At 27.9% G+C, this 14,567-nt stretch overlaps 1 protein-coding gene across 1 annotated transcript; it reads left to right on the top strand.

Annotated features, from left to right (window-relative positions):
• Positions 1-6,163: 6,163 nt before the first annotated feature.
• On the top strand, positions 6,164-6,502 carry EAF02_003778 (uncharacterized protein; the record flags this gene model as incomplete). The annotated part of the gene is made up of 1 exon (XM_038899826.1): positions 6,164-6,502. The coding sequence occupies one exon, from the start codon at positions 6,164-6,166 to the stop codon at positions 6,500-6,502; it is 339 nt and encodes a 112-aa protein (XP_038760753.1).
• Between the last annotated feature and the right edge of the window lie 8,065 nt (positions 6,503-14,567).

Here is a 14,567-nt window from a genome sequence, read left to right as displayed (position 1 = left end):
AGCTCTTATTAACTCTGGAGCTAATAGCTATGCATTTATTAACAAAGCCCTTTTATGACAAATCTCCTCAATATTTATTATCTTTATTGCTAAACTATTTGCTTCAATACTTGTCAAAAGGTATAATAGCATTACAGATAAACAAATTATTTATTACACTTATTTTATACTTACAATTGATAAACATATTTAATTATACATTTCTTTTCTGATTATTATTCTTTAGAATAATAGTATTATTCTAGAACGATAATGGCTAACTAAGTATTTCCTTCTTTTTGATTATAAGAAACAGAAACTACTTTGGCCTTGTTTTTATCCTCTAACTCTTTCTTTCATTTTCAATTATATTTTCTCTTAAAAAACCTCAAACCTAAGCCTCTAGATTCAGCGATGTAATTAGACATTGAGCGAAGAGATCGAAAGTTAAATTAATATTGGAGAAGACGAAATCCCCTATTCTAATAATATATATTATTCTTCGAATCTAATTTCACAAGTTAATTCTGATTATGAAATTATTCTTTCGAACAATTCAATAGAATCCAATATATTTCCTGATATCCAAATATTAGAAGTTTTTTTTCAAGAAAGTTCCAAAGTCTTGAAACCTTTAAAAGAGAATTTCGAAAAGACTTTAAAAGAGATATTCTCGATTCTGATTACTATTGGTAATACTTTTAAGAAATCAATAACCAGAAGCATCAAGCGAATAAACGAAATTCTGAAGGATCTATTATATGAAGTCTTAAAGGATAATTCACTTATACCTATATTTTGTAAAAGGCGTTTTTCTACCCTGCATTCCTTAGATAGCTTTAAAGTGTTTAATTAAATTGCTCTCATTATAGGCCCTGTATTCCATTTGATCTGTATATGTCGACAAAACGATGAATTATTCATTAGCTCTTTCCACAAAATTAGTGAATTAATCGATCAATACTCTAAAAAGGAAAGATCAACCAAATTAGTTGATACTACATTGTAAGACCTTCGTTTTAGTCTATTGCAACACCATATAGCTGCATACTTGTTATTAACCTTATTATCTGCGCTGGATACAGAACCTTTCATTTCATTAGAATATGAAGATTATACCAACATATTCTCAAAAGCCGAATCGGATATACTACTATCATATCGATTATATAACCATAAGATTACTTTTAAAGGTAATAATAAAAAAGCTCTCAAATACAGCTCTTTTTATAAGATATCTTTTGAAAAACTCGAAACAGTTAAGAAGTATATTACTGATAATCTTTATAAAGGCTTTATTAAACCTAATCAAGCTCCATTTACAGCTTTTATCCTCTTTATAAGAAAAGCAAATGAAAGTCTTTGACTCTGTATCGATTTTCGTGTATTGAATGCTTTTATCCAAAAGGATTGATATCCTTTTTCTTTGATTAACAAAATCCTTAGCCGCCTTATTGATACTAAGATTTTCATTAAACTCAATATCCATCAAGCATTCCATCAAATTAGAATGGACCCTCAATCCGAAGAATATACGACTTTCCATACACGCTATAAAGCCTACAAGTGCCGTGTTCTTCCTTTTAGCCTAACCAATAGTCCTACTACCTATCAACGTTATATGAATAACATTCTCTTCGATTACCTCGATAACTTTTGTATAGTTTATTTAAACAATATCTTGATTTACTCTTCAGATCCTTTAGAATATTAGATTTATATGAAAAAGGTCTTATAATGCTTAAGAGATATTGATCTTCAAGTCAATCTAAAGAAAAGCGAATTTAGTATCATTTGTATTAAATACCTTGGCTTTATAATCTCCATAAAAAGAGTTGAAGTAGATCCTGAGAAAGTTGCTGTTATATGCAATTGGGTATATCCAACTATAATTAAAGGAATCCAGTCCTTTTTAGGATTTTATAATTTCTATTGCCGATTTATATGCAACTTTGGTATATTAACCAAACCTTTAATCAATCTAACCAAAAATAACGTCCCCTTCCGATTCGATAACAATTGTATACACACTTTTAATACTCTTAAGGACTCTCTTATCTTCTCTCTTGTTTTATAGCACTATCGATAAGACCTTGAATGTATACTGGAAATAGATATCTCAAATGGAGTAGTGGTAAGTGTTTTTTTGCAAAAGTATGGTGAAGACTAGCTATTTATAGGATTCTATTCGAAAACTATAATTTTTGCTGAATTTAATTATAAAGTTTATAATAAAAAGATGCTCTTTATTGTAAAGTCCTTTGGATATTAATATACTGAACTCACTAGTATATTATACCAGATTTGTGTCTATACCAACCACAAAGCACTAATCTATTTTATGACTACAAAAGCCTTAAATTCCCGGCAAACACAATGAGCCGAACTCCTGACCGATTACAATTTTGTAATATACTATTGTCTAGAAAAAGACAATCTATTAGTCAATACTCTTACTCGCCGTATCGACAAACTCAATAACCAAAATCAAAAGAAAAAGTTGTAATACTGTTAGCAACTTCTGAAAAACAATCAAATCGATTCTCTTATCCTAGCTCACAAGCTTCAACCAGATCCTGCCAAAAAAGCTTTTATCCAAATCCTAGATTTAACTCCGATTTTCCCAGCTCTATGAATTATCAATCGTATTCTATTCACTAATTGCTATATTCCTTTTTTAGAAGCCTTATAAAAACAAACGCAGAAAAACGATAATCACTTTAGCCTCAAAGATGGACTACTATTATATAAAGACAAACTAGTAGTTCTTGATACAAATAACCTTTGCATTCTCTTAATCCGAGAAGCCTATGATAATATCTTTACCGTATATCCAGGCATCCGAAAAACCCTGAAATTATTAACCAATTGTTATTACTGGCGAGGAATCTCTCAAATAATAACTCAATATTGTTGAAATTGCAATACTTGTTGTAGAATAAATGTTCCCCGAGATAAAACCCCTGGCTTGCTATATCCATTACCAATACCAAGTCAACTCTGGGAATATATTATTATAAATTATTATAGCTTCAACAAAAACAAATATAAATATGACAATGTATTTGTTATTATCAATCAATTTAGCAAACAAGCTATTTTCATCCCTTGCAAAAAAACGATTGAATTAATTATAGCAGCTAAATTATATATTTATTATATTTATCGCTATTTCGGTTTTCCTTTTTCTATAATATCTGATCGTGGATCCTAATTCATATCAGTTTTTGGAAGAATTTCAAAAGATTCTAGATACTAATATTAGCTATTCAACTACAGATTACCCTCAAACTGATGAACAAATTAAGGATCTATAATCAATACCTTCAAAGAGGACTCCGATTCTTTGTTTTCTATTATTAAGATAATTGGTCAGAGCTCTTACCAATAATGAATTACGCATAGCTTATCTTACCTTACAATTCTCTTAATAGTATTTCTCTATTTAAAGTCGTACACAACTATCCCCCACAAACCTTTTGGGATTGGAAGTTTTATAATACCGAAACTAAAGACAAGCTCAGTATAAACGAAGCCCGCATTATAGCTCAACAACATTACAATACATAAAAAACTCACCATAAAACATCTTACAAACACTCAAGAAAGAGTCCAGCTCAAAACTAATGCGTATCAACAATCTGTCGATTTCAAAGTAGGCGATTTTATGTGACTTGATATGCGATACTACTGAACCGAGCACCCTTCAAGAAAGCTAGATTTTCCAATAAACAGCAAGTTCCTTATTATCGAAAAAGGTAGGGCATTCCTTCAAGCTAGCGCTACCAGATACAATGAAAATTTTTGATACATTCCCAGCTGAAAAGCTACGAAAAGCTGCGAATGACCCTTTTCCTGGTCAAGTGAACGATCCTGACCCTCCAATCAACATTACTAATGAAGAAGAATGGAAGAATCGAACAAATCATAGCTTCGAAGAATACTCGTAATAATATTTACTACCAAATACAATAGCGTATTACAATATTGACCTTATCTGATACACTACTGATAAACTTCAAATACTCTTTTCACAAACTCAAAGAGTATCACTAGCCAATCAAGACCTCTCCAGCCCGCCTAAGGCATTATCTTCCAATAAACTGAAATACTACAAAGGATGGTAATGATGAATATATGATAATATTATTGGAGATAAAAAAAAATGAATAAATGCTCGAGGGCAGCTTTTTCAGACAAAGAGGTAATATAACGAGTTCGTCCCTTTCAGGTTCCTTTCCTCAGTCCACTTAGCTTCTAGACACCGTAGCCTAGCATGTAACTCATTAGTATATATAGTCCGAGCCCTTACAGTTCTCTTTTATCTTTTCTTCTTCCTTCTTTAGTTTTAGATTCTAAGTAGAATTGAATCCTTTTATGACAGTCCTTCACAATAGCTATAGGATTTTCGGAATATAGTGCTTTAAAGGTCTAGATTTGAATTATTTCAATCTATTTGTAAAAAAGGTTTCAAATATTCAAAAAGTGTATACCTAAAAAGCTTTAAGAATAAAGGTGAAAGAATAATATTGAAAAATTAAATATTTAGAAACATGTGTTTGTGAATTAATGTATTACGTATTGCGTAATTCAACTAATTATACTACTTATTTCTCATGGAATATAGTTATTCCGAATACGAAAATATTATAAAACAATATAAACAATACATTTTTAGGAATAATAATAATAATAATAATAATAAGTATTATATTTATAATATTGAATTTCTTCTAAGCTTCAAAGAATCAAAAAGATATTAGTAATAACTAAATCTAATAAAAGAAACTACAGAAAAAGCAAAAGAATATTTGCAAAAGCGAAAAGCTAGAAATATATATAATCGAAAGGCAAGAATGATATCTAAAGAGTTAGAAGTCAAAAAGAGAAAGATAGGAAAAAGTATCAGATTTTCTATACTTTGAAAGTGCTTTGCAAAACTTCTGATTTTTTAAAGGCATTGAAGAATAGATAAGATGAAATGGTTGTACAAACTCGATTGAATATCGAAATGCGATAATCCCAGTATATGATTCAAATGAAAATCTGATTTTAATTAACTTTATTTAGAAAAGTGTTGAAAGCAAAAAACCTTATTCAAAACAACGATAACCCTATATCAGAGTCTGAATCAGATAATTCCGAAACAGATTTTGAGGGTTGGAAAGTTGATATTGATGAGAAAAGGAAGAGGAAGAGGAGGAATCTGATAATAAAGAAAAGAACAATGAAGTTAGAGAGCTTACCAAGATTAATTTGAAAGATTGAATATCAATCAAAAATTAAAATAAGTATGAAGGTATAATATTTATTGGTTTTATAAAATATTACTATATAAGTTTAGGCAATTGGATTTTCTGGGATTTTGATTTGGATTAGAACTGGAAAGCTAGTGTAGAGTAGTTTATAACTAATTTAAAAAATCTAAATAAAAACATTAATAAAGAATCTTCGGATTTTTTATGGGTAAAAAATTTGTCTGAATAGGTTTATTTTGATTTTTTCTTATAGCCATTTCTTTTTAGTTATTTCTTACTTACTTCCCTCACTTATTATTATATTAAATTATTAATATATTAATAGAGTATATTTGTATTCTAATAAACTCCCTTATAAAATATTTAGTTGTTGATAATATACTGTTTAGAGAAATCTTGCTTCTTAGAGCTCTAATATTTTGAAGCTAAAGAGAGAGAGTGATATCAAGCTTTCTGGATCTAAAGAATGGTAGACTTCTTGTGACGATCCTGTCATATTAGTGGATCGGCTAGGTCCTCACGTGATCTACAATCCTGTATATTACCACTTCCTTCCAAAAAGCTCTTCTAGCTCTTCACCTTAGTATTCCTAAATGATACAATCGTCACATTATACTAAGGTCATATAAATTTTTTAAGCTCTTGATCGCTCCTGCAAAGCTTCCTATCGCTAGCCCGCTCGCCGAATGTCTACTGCCTTCCATGCCCGCTTCCCCAATACAACCATTCGTATAACCTTCGATCAAGACCTCTCCCTAGCTCCGCTCCCGCAGACTTCACCCACCGATGAGCTAATACCTCACTATCATATCATTTAGAATCTCCTTGCTCTATCGACAATAGATCCGAAAATCCTGAATCTAACACGCAAACTACAGGAACTGATCGATTCAAAACATCAATACACTTGCACAATCGATACCGCAATGAAGCAACTTATTCAGTTGATCTGCCAAGCCAATCCGCATTCCACCAACACTTTTGCTGCTTTATCAGCACCACCAACAAGAAACGCATTTCAAACAGATCTCCTTTCTTTCACTCATTTTATCTTTCAACAACTTTCAAAACCTCCTCCTATTGATTTCGAAGCCTCTCTTGCAAAAGCGATGAAACTGCAAAATGTGTACTTCCGCAAAGCGATCAACGACGCTACGAATCATATTATAGGCAATATTGGAACTAGTATTGGAATTATGGATCAGATATTAGCGGTAATAGAGAATATAGATCATAATATAATTAGATTGGAGAACTGTATTTAGAATACTATTAGTATGCTTGAGGGCGAGCTTTTCAGAAGGGGGGGGTAGTATAACGATCCTGTCATATTAATGGATCGGCTAGATCCTCACGTGATCCACAATCCTGTATATTACCACTTCCTTCCGAAGAGCTCTTCTAGCTCTTCACCTTAGTATTCTAAATGATGCAATCGTCACACTTCTAATAAGAGCTATAATCCAAAAAGATATGGATTTTGGATTCTTAAAGATAGAATGAAATATAAGCGAACTTGGAATCTACTTCATTATATAAAATAGAAAGAAGATCTCTCTCAACTTTTTAAAGAATTCGAAAAAACGCTAGAAGCTATAACAAAAGATAATGGTAAATAGAGAAACCCTGATGATTACTTTCTATTCTAATTATATATATTTATCAAATTCTATTTCAATATAATATTGCTTTTCTTTCTCTTGTGTTTTTCGAATTCTTTTTATTTTATAATAATCTCTTCATATAGCCTCTACAATTCCTTATTGAAAGTAGTTTATAGATTATAATGAAATAGAGTCTAATTTATTACTACTTGAATTTATTATTATATTATCTATAATGTTTAGAATATGATCGATAATATAATCAAATTGAATTTCAAATAGATCTTCTTCGAAGCTATTTTATCAAATAAAGTTATATAGAGTGTATAAAGCATAAACTATATATATTTGAATTGTATATGGGTATTTTTATTGTTATATTAGAAATGGAAAGCGTATTTTGAGTATTCCAAAAATTCTCTTAATCTTATTTGTAAAAAAGAATATTGAAGGTTGAAAAGCTCTTTTGATATTTTGAATATCTTATTGGATTCCAATTACTCTTATAAATGATATCTTACCCCTTAAATAAAATAAGAATCTATTTAGTATTCATATATTCTATATCACCTAAATAATAATAATCTTCTGAAATTCATAAACCTTTTGAAATCAAAATATCTGAAAGCACTTTTTGATTATTCATAGAATATTCTCAATCGACTAATATATAATAGAATTGTAAATTGAAAGTAACTATTATAAGAATATTCTGTATAGTATACCTTTTCGATTAAAATAAGCAGATTAATCTTCGAAAGATATTATTACTGAAATAAAGGTGCTATTAAAAGCTTTTAAATAATTCACAAAATATATACAATATTTTTTCATCTTCTATTATTCGAGAAAAAGCGAATTGTATAAGTGGATCTGATAGCTTTATTATTAATAAATATAATATTATTATAGTATTTAAAACTTAATAAAATCATTTTAAAGCATATTAGAATAAATTAATAAGTAGATTTATATAAAGTGTTTTTCATATTTATAGATTGTTTTTTTAGAATAAAAAAAGGCTTTAGTTATATTATATATAGTTCTATACTAGCTTATGATATAGAGAAATATGTATAGCTTTTGATTAATTAAAGTATATTGAGAGTATTATAACTTTGTTTTTTTGTGATAAAATTCGATTAAAAGTTGAAAAGTGTATAGAGGTATATGCAATTATTCTTAATAATATTAAGGATATTTAGAATCAAAAAGAGATTGTATTTTAAATTCATTAGGAGTATTAGTTCTTTTTTTCGAAATTGGAGTATAATAAAAAGAGCTAATAATAGTAGCTAAATTATAAATCAAAATAGAAATAAACTATTCAAAATTATTAACCTCATTATTGCTTATTATAAATAAGAAAAAGACAGTTTTACAATTTAAATCATTAATAGAATCTAAAGTTATAATAAAAAGAATATTGAAGAATCTACTTTTAAACTAAACTATATATATTCTAGTATATAAGAAATAGAAATATAAAGTAATCTAAATCGAAATCAGAGATAATTTAAAGAAAAATAAAGATACTTTATAAATTTAGGTATTTGAAGTATTAATATTATTATAATACTATATGGATATAGGATAAAAGGCTTATAAGAGTCTATAAAAACGCGGATTATTATCAGATTGAAAACGAGGATTGCTTTTTCTAATTTTTGTTTTCAATTCGCACCTTTATTTTCCTATATAAATTTAATAAAAAACGTAAATTATTTAATATCATTTTAAATGATTTATTTTCTTTTCATTTCGAAATATATTAAATTCGTTAAAATGCAGATTATTTAATGGAATCCGCGATTTGATATTTAAATATAAATTCAAAATCTGTTTTCAAAAAGAGCGGAATATTCAGCGGATCCAGTGCGGATTTGTATATCCAAACTAGCTCTAAGAATATGTTTGTGAGTATTGAGATATATTAGGTTATCTAGAAACTCGATGATTCAAATTTGAAATAACAAAACAATATCAAGATGTCGATGGATGAAGAGGTATCTGAGGTATGTTATGCAGGTACTTCCGAAGCGATCTTTAGGGGCTTGGCATACACCTGCGTATAATCTTTATATCACCACTCAACCTCGTGACCAACGTCGATGTTATAACTTCGACGTGTTATAGCTACCTATACACACCACTACAGTAGTTCCAGAAATCGAATATTATGCACTCTGTTGATATCACTATGGGGATGGTGAAGTAATATAGTACTAATAATTCATACTATTGTAATATTACTCGAGGTTCTAAAAGCTAAAGATTACAAATATATATACTATAGTGCGGGGGCATTAGTGTATACACTAGCACAGTTAGTTATATAATCCCTATCCCAATACTAGCAACTTTCTAAAGTTGTTGTATTATATCTTTTCTAGCTAATATCCCTTTCTCAGTATAACCATCTATACCATTAATCTCTTTCAACCCATTCCGTGACCTTAATCTTTATGGTATTATTGTTAATCAAGTTCTTTAAGACTTGATACGGTTTAGATTTAGTTATTGTATTTGTTAGGTTAGATTCTCTATTAATCTACTTGATCTCTATAATCTCCCGTTTCTCGTATACCTTTCGAATTATTATTATATTGATTATTAATCTCTTTTCAGTAATTATATCAAGCTTTGTGAAACAGTTGTATAATAATCTCGAGTTGATATATATAACTAATAGTATCTTGTGATTTGAGAAAATCTTGTTAAATATGCTTTTGATTGTTATACTAATATCAAAGCCCAAAACTATATTATAGAGCTCTAATACTAATACACTCCTAGTAATTCTCTTATACTTAATTAATAACCAATGAATAATATTAGCCCTATCGAATTTATCTATTAAAATAATAATATATCTAATCTGAAAGAACAAATCTTTATTATTAGCAAAGAATGTATTTGTGAATATAACCAATTTGAGAGAGTCTATATCAAGTAGAACAAATTGTAATCCTTTCTTTGAGTTGTCAATTTGTTATTGAATATATTTATTGAGAATATTAATATTTTCTTTTTTTGGGTTAACTGTTTGTGCCGCATATAACAAGTCAAAGGCTGCCTTTGATTGATACATAGTTGCTATGTATATTCCTCGAATATGTTGTGCAATATATTAGTCTTTTGCTATCACCGACTTTCTAAGCTTGCCGTGTATGTTTTGCATATCAAATAGTTCTGAATTGATTAAACAAAGGTTTTTGTATTGTTTTTTCTAATTGAAATAAATTATACTATCATTTTACTAAGTAATTAGATTACCATTAAACTTGAGTGATATATTTGATATAAGTGTTTTATATTCTTTTACTATGAATTTAGTATTTCTGAGTTTAACTTGCTTATAATCTGCAAATACTTTATTAGCTACGATAAGTGTATCATTTGTTTGTAATCTGATAATGTCGAATACTGTGTCGTTTTTAGTTATATGTAACAAATATGGATTGTAGGTTGATTATATCATCTTGAGAGTATTGGTATGATGCTTGTGGTAGGTACTAAACCAGTAATTGCCTATTTCCGGGATACTATATAATGATCGTATAACTTGTAGGATAAAGCTCTCTGAAATGTTTATTTCTAATGATGATCGAGTATAAAACTTTCGAACTAAGTTCGATATCGACTGTGTATATGCTTATATAATATCGCGAATACTTATGGTTATCTCGTTTTTGGATAGCATTGTTATTACTACCAGCATAATATATTGGCTGACACATTGTATTATTAATAATTATATTAAAACAGTACCTTTTCCTTAATCTTTCTATATTTGTATAATCAATTGAAACTTAGAAAATACTTTATTAATTCCTTTATTCTTAATTTTATTAATAAAATGAGAATTAAAAATCCTTGTATTTATAGGAATATCCATAATCTTTATAAATTGGAAAACACTGTTTTCTATAAATCTGTTAACCTCCTTTTGTTTTGATTTTACAAAAATTATTGATGGTAAGATATTAGTAGATATTATATAGTATTTAATGTATTGTATATTGTTAAACTTGTTTTCCTTTGATAAAAAAATCAATAAATCCGGTAAGTGTTCTATAGATTCGATATTTTCTCCTTTCACAAAAAGTATTAATTGTATTGGAATTACTACTTAAGGGATCCATTGTTACTAAAGTTAGGGATTCCTAAATATATCCAAGAGGATCTCCTCTAGATTCCTATTCCTGGTAGTAGCTGATAAGGGGGTAGATATAACTTTACTAGATTTTGGCAAAGTTGTTCTACTTACACTAGATACAGTAAGTTGCCCTTACTACATTAATTCAGTTTGTACAGGTGATATTTGTACTGATTCGATAAGTAATTAGAATTGATCCTAAAACCGATCCTGTACATCCTCTACATAAGGTTTAACCTGAATAATGCGGAATTCCGTTGATCCGCTTAATAATCGTATTATGCATATCTTATCTTTATATCCAATAAATGATATAGTCCTATTCATTCTTTATATTCTCTTTATACCTAAATCTTCGAATTGATAAATAAGTTGTATAAAGCCATTATAGACAATCCATTTTGCTAACTCAAAGTGTCAGATACTTATCATATTGCTTGTAGTTTATAAATCTCATTCATTGCTTTTTTAATCACTGATTGCCATTATAGAACTGTAGGTGCAGATAGGTTAGATTCAGATATCCGTGAATATACTCTAAAGACTAGAAGTATTGGAACTAATCCATTTAGTCCTGTAATATCGTTTATTGCTTTTACAGCTATTTGTAGTATTATCTCTTTTGTAGTAAAGCTATCAAGCTCGTTGGAGATAATAGTATATACTCTTTTGATAACTGTATGGTAGCATTCAACTATGCTAATTAACCAATATACCTCAATTGGTACACTCTTTATTCTTATTGACATAGTCGTAGTATATTAAATGAATTCCTTGCTTATAAAGTTCTTTCTAACATTATGTATAATAAAATCTGATGGACCAATATAAGTATTCATCCAGCATTTTCGAAGTGTATCGAAAATATATTTTGCAATAACATTATCCAGCTATTATACAATTTGAAATCGTATATTTTTATTAATGATATATAAAATGGAATAAGTATCAATATATATAATATCAATTATTATTAAATAGTTAAAGTCAATATTATCTTATAGATTGAATTTAAATCAATCCAATGATTTTCCGTATTTTTAATAATATTAATAGAACTTGTTGAACTTATCAATTTCGGCTTTTGAGATGTCATTGTAGTTAGCTCGTTATAATACTTGTAAAAGTCTATATGCCAATAGATAACTAAAGCAATGGTATAGGTATTATAGTTTTATATCGGTAAGGTAACACTTATTATTCTTGATGGTTTATTATATGAATTGCTATATATTTATTTGTTATAGTAGAATTATATACTTATTGCATTAAATACAAGAGTAACTTTCTTCTATTCTTATAATGATAGTATCAATAATGTTATTGTAGTATATATTAAGATAATCTATATTATTAAGTAATAATAGGAATAGTATTTCTATATCTATGATATGAAATTTGATAGTTCCTAAGGATAGGTGAAATTTGACTAATCTGAAAGATTCAGTTCTTCCAATCCCGAATATTATGTTTGTGATTTCTGCTTTACTTTTATCTAAAATAATATTCTCGATAGTTTGTTTGTATGTCATATATTGATTAAATCCTACTATGAACTATTCCGCTACAGCTGTATTAAACAATAATATTCTTGAACTCTTTGAAATCATATCCGTTTATAAATATAATTTCCTCCCGAGTTTAGTGTATCAAAGTATAAATAAATATTTTATTAGTTAATCTCATTATAATCTCTTTATTATTAATAAATTTGTTTTTGAATAATAAAGCTTGAATATAATTCTTGTTCTAGTAAATCTTAAAATTCATACTAAACAAAATAAGCTTCGACCTTTTTATTAATATTAATATCAGATTTCTTAATATCATTTTAATTAGGATTTTTATATTCAATAAAAAACTATTTAAAACCTTTATTAAAGTTATTATTAATACCCTTAAACCACTCCTTGTATTTGTATTGTAACTTATCACACTCTTCCTTACTATATCTGATTGACTAATAATTATTCTTTTTATAAACAAAATATTTCTTTTTAGTTTATAATTTGAATAATTATCGACTACCTTATCCAAATCCTCTATTCTAATTGTATCCTCCTCCGCATTAATACTTCCGATCAATATAGAATATCATATTTTCATTTGAATAAGCCAGCTCCTATGTTATAATAGTTAAACGAAGTTCTTTAAGGAGACTTGATATATTGTTAGCTAGACAAAAACAAACTAGAGAATATACTGATACTGGTGCATATACGTTGACAATCTTTTGATGAAATAAATCCTTTATCCTAATCACATCACTGAATCCTTTATATAAGTAATATAATCTTGTTATTATTGTTATAGATAGTGAATAATTGATTTTCTATTATTTTCTAATTATATTATTATACTTTTTAATATAATAGCTTCCTATTGCCATATAATATTCCTTTTATACTCAGAGCCTTTGAATATATCCACAAACAACTTGCGAATCTCCCATATCAATATTAGCATAATCTCTAAATTCATATAATAGAAATCAAGTGCTATATCGATAAATATAGCAAAAAATACTCTTGGGAATAGATTATCAGATAGATCAATACATTAGCAATTGTTAAGAAATATATTAAATTTGTGTATAAAATTATTATCTTATTCACTATATTTATTATCCTTGTCATAAAGTTTTACAAGATTTCCGAGAAGTTGATTGATATTTATAACTCTTAATAATGGATTTGGGAAGATCTTCGGAATGCTGTGATTGTATCCTGGATCACCTCCTCCTCCTCCTCCTTTACTCGAACCACCGTCACTACCGGATGGATCACCGGATGGTTGACCACCTCTCTCTTGTAATAGTGGAGGCGGTTGTGATAGTGGAGGGTCAGATTATCGAAAAGGTATTTCGAATCGAAACTATCCATATTGAATTAGTTGCGAAGGTAGTGGTTTCTTCTGATTATAGAATAAGTATATGAGTGAGTTGGGTTTACTATTTTCTTGTAGAAAGCTGGTATTAGGTTGGGGAATGGATTTATAGTAATAGAGTGCTTATAATTTTGATAATGCTTTTTATTCAATATTAATACCCTTTCCTTTATTATCTAAAGAACTGAATCCTGAAATTGTTGTAATCTGAGGTAAAATATTTAGTAACTGTAGTAGCCTGTATTGATTAAAACCTGATAATCCAGGCTGACCACTTATTTAAAATACCTTAAGTTCTTTTAATAATATATATATAGAAATTCGAATATCTTTTTTATCTATCCTCTTCTATATACTTTTCAATCGAAATATAAATCCCTTATTTGCAAGTATATTTACAATCTCTTTATCTGATTATTCTTTATATAATAATCGGATTATATTAATTAAAGTATTATAAATAAATTATATTATATAAATCTTATGCTTTATAATAAACATATTATATAAATACAGTTTATATCTCAATTTATATAAAAAACATATACTGACTACTTGAAAATATTCTAAATTGAAATATTTAAATTCGTGAAAATAATCTAATTATAATTTATTGTTATAATACTTTGATTATTAATATTTATAAAATTTGTACTTACAAAAATCCCTAATCTCTTTTAT

The sequence above is a fragment of the Botrytis sinoallii genome (genome assembly GCF_014898435.1).
Source record: "Botrytis sinoallii strain Bc 23 chromosome Unknown BSIN_005, whole genome shotgun sequence".
NCBI classification, from domain to species: Eukaryota; Fungi; Ascomycota; class Leotiomycetes; order Helotiales; family Sclerotiniaceae; genus Botrytis; species Botrytis sinoallii.
Note: the sequence above shows the minus strand (reverse complement) of the source record. Positions and strands in the feature narration are given on the sequence as shown.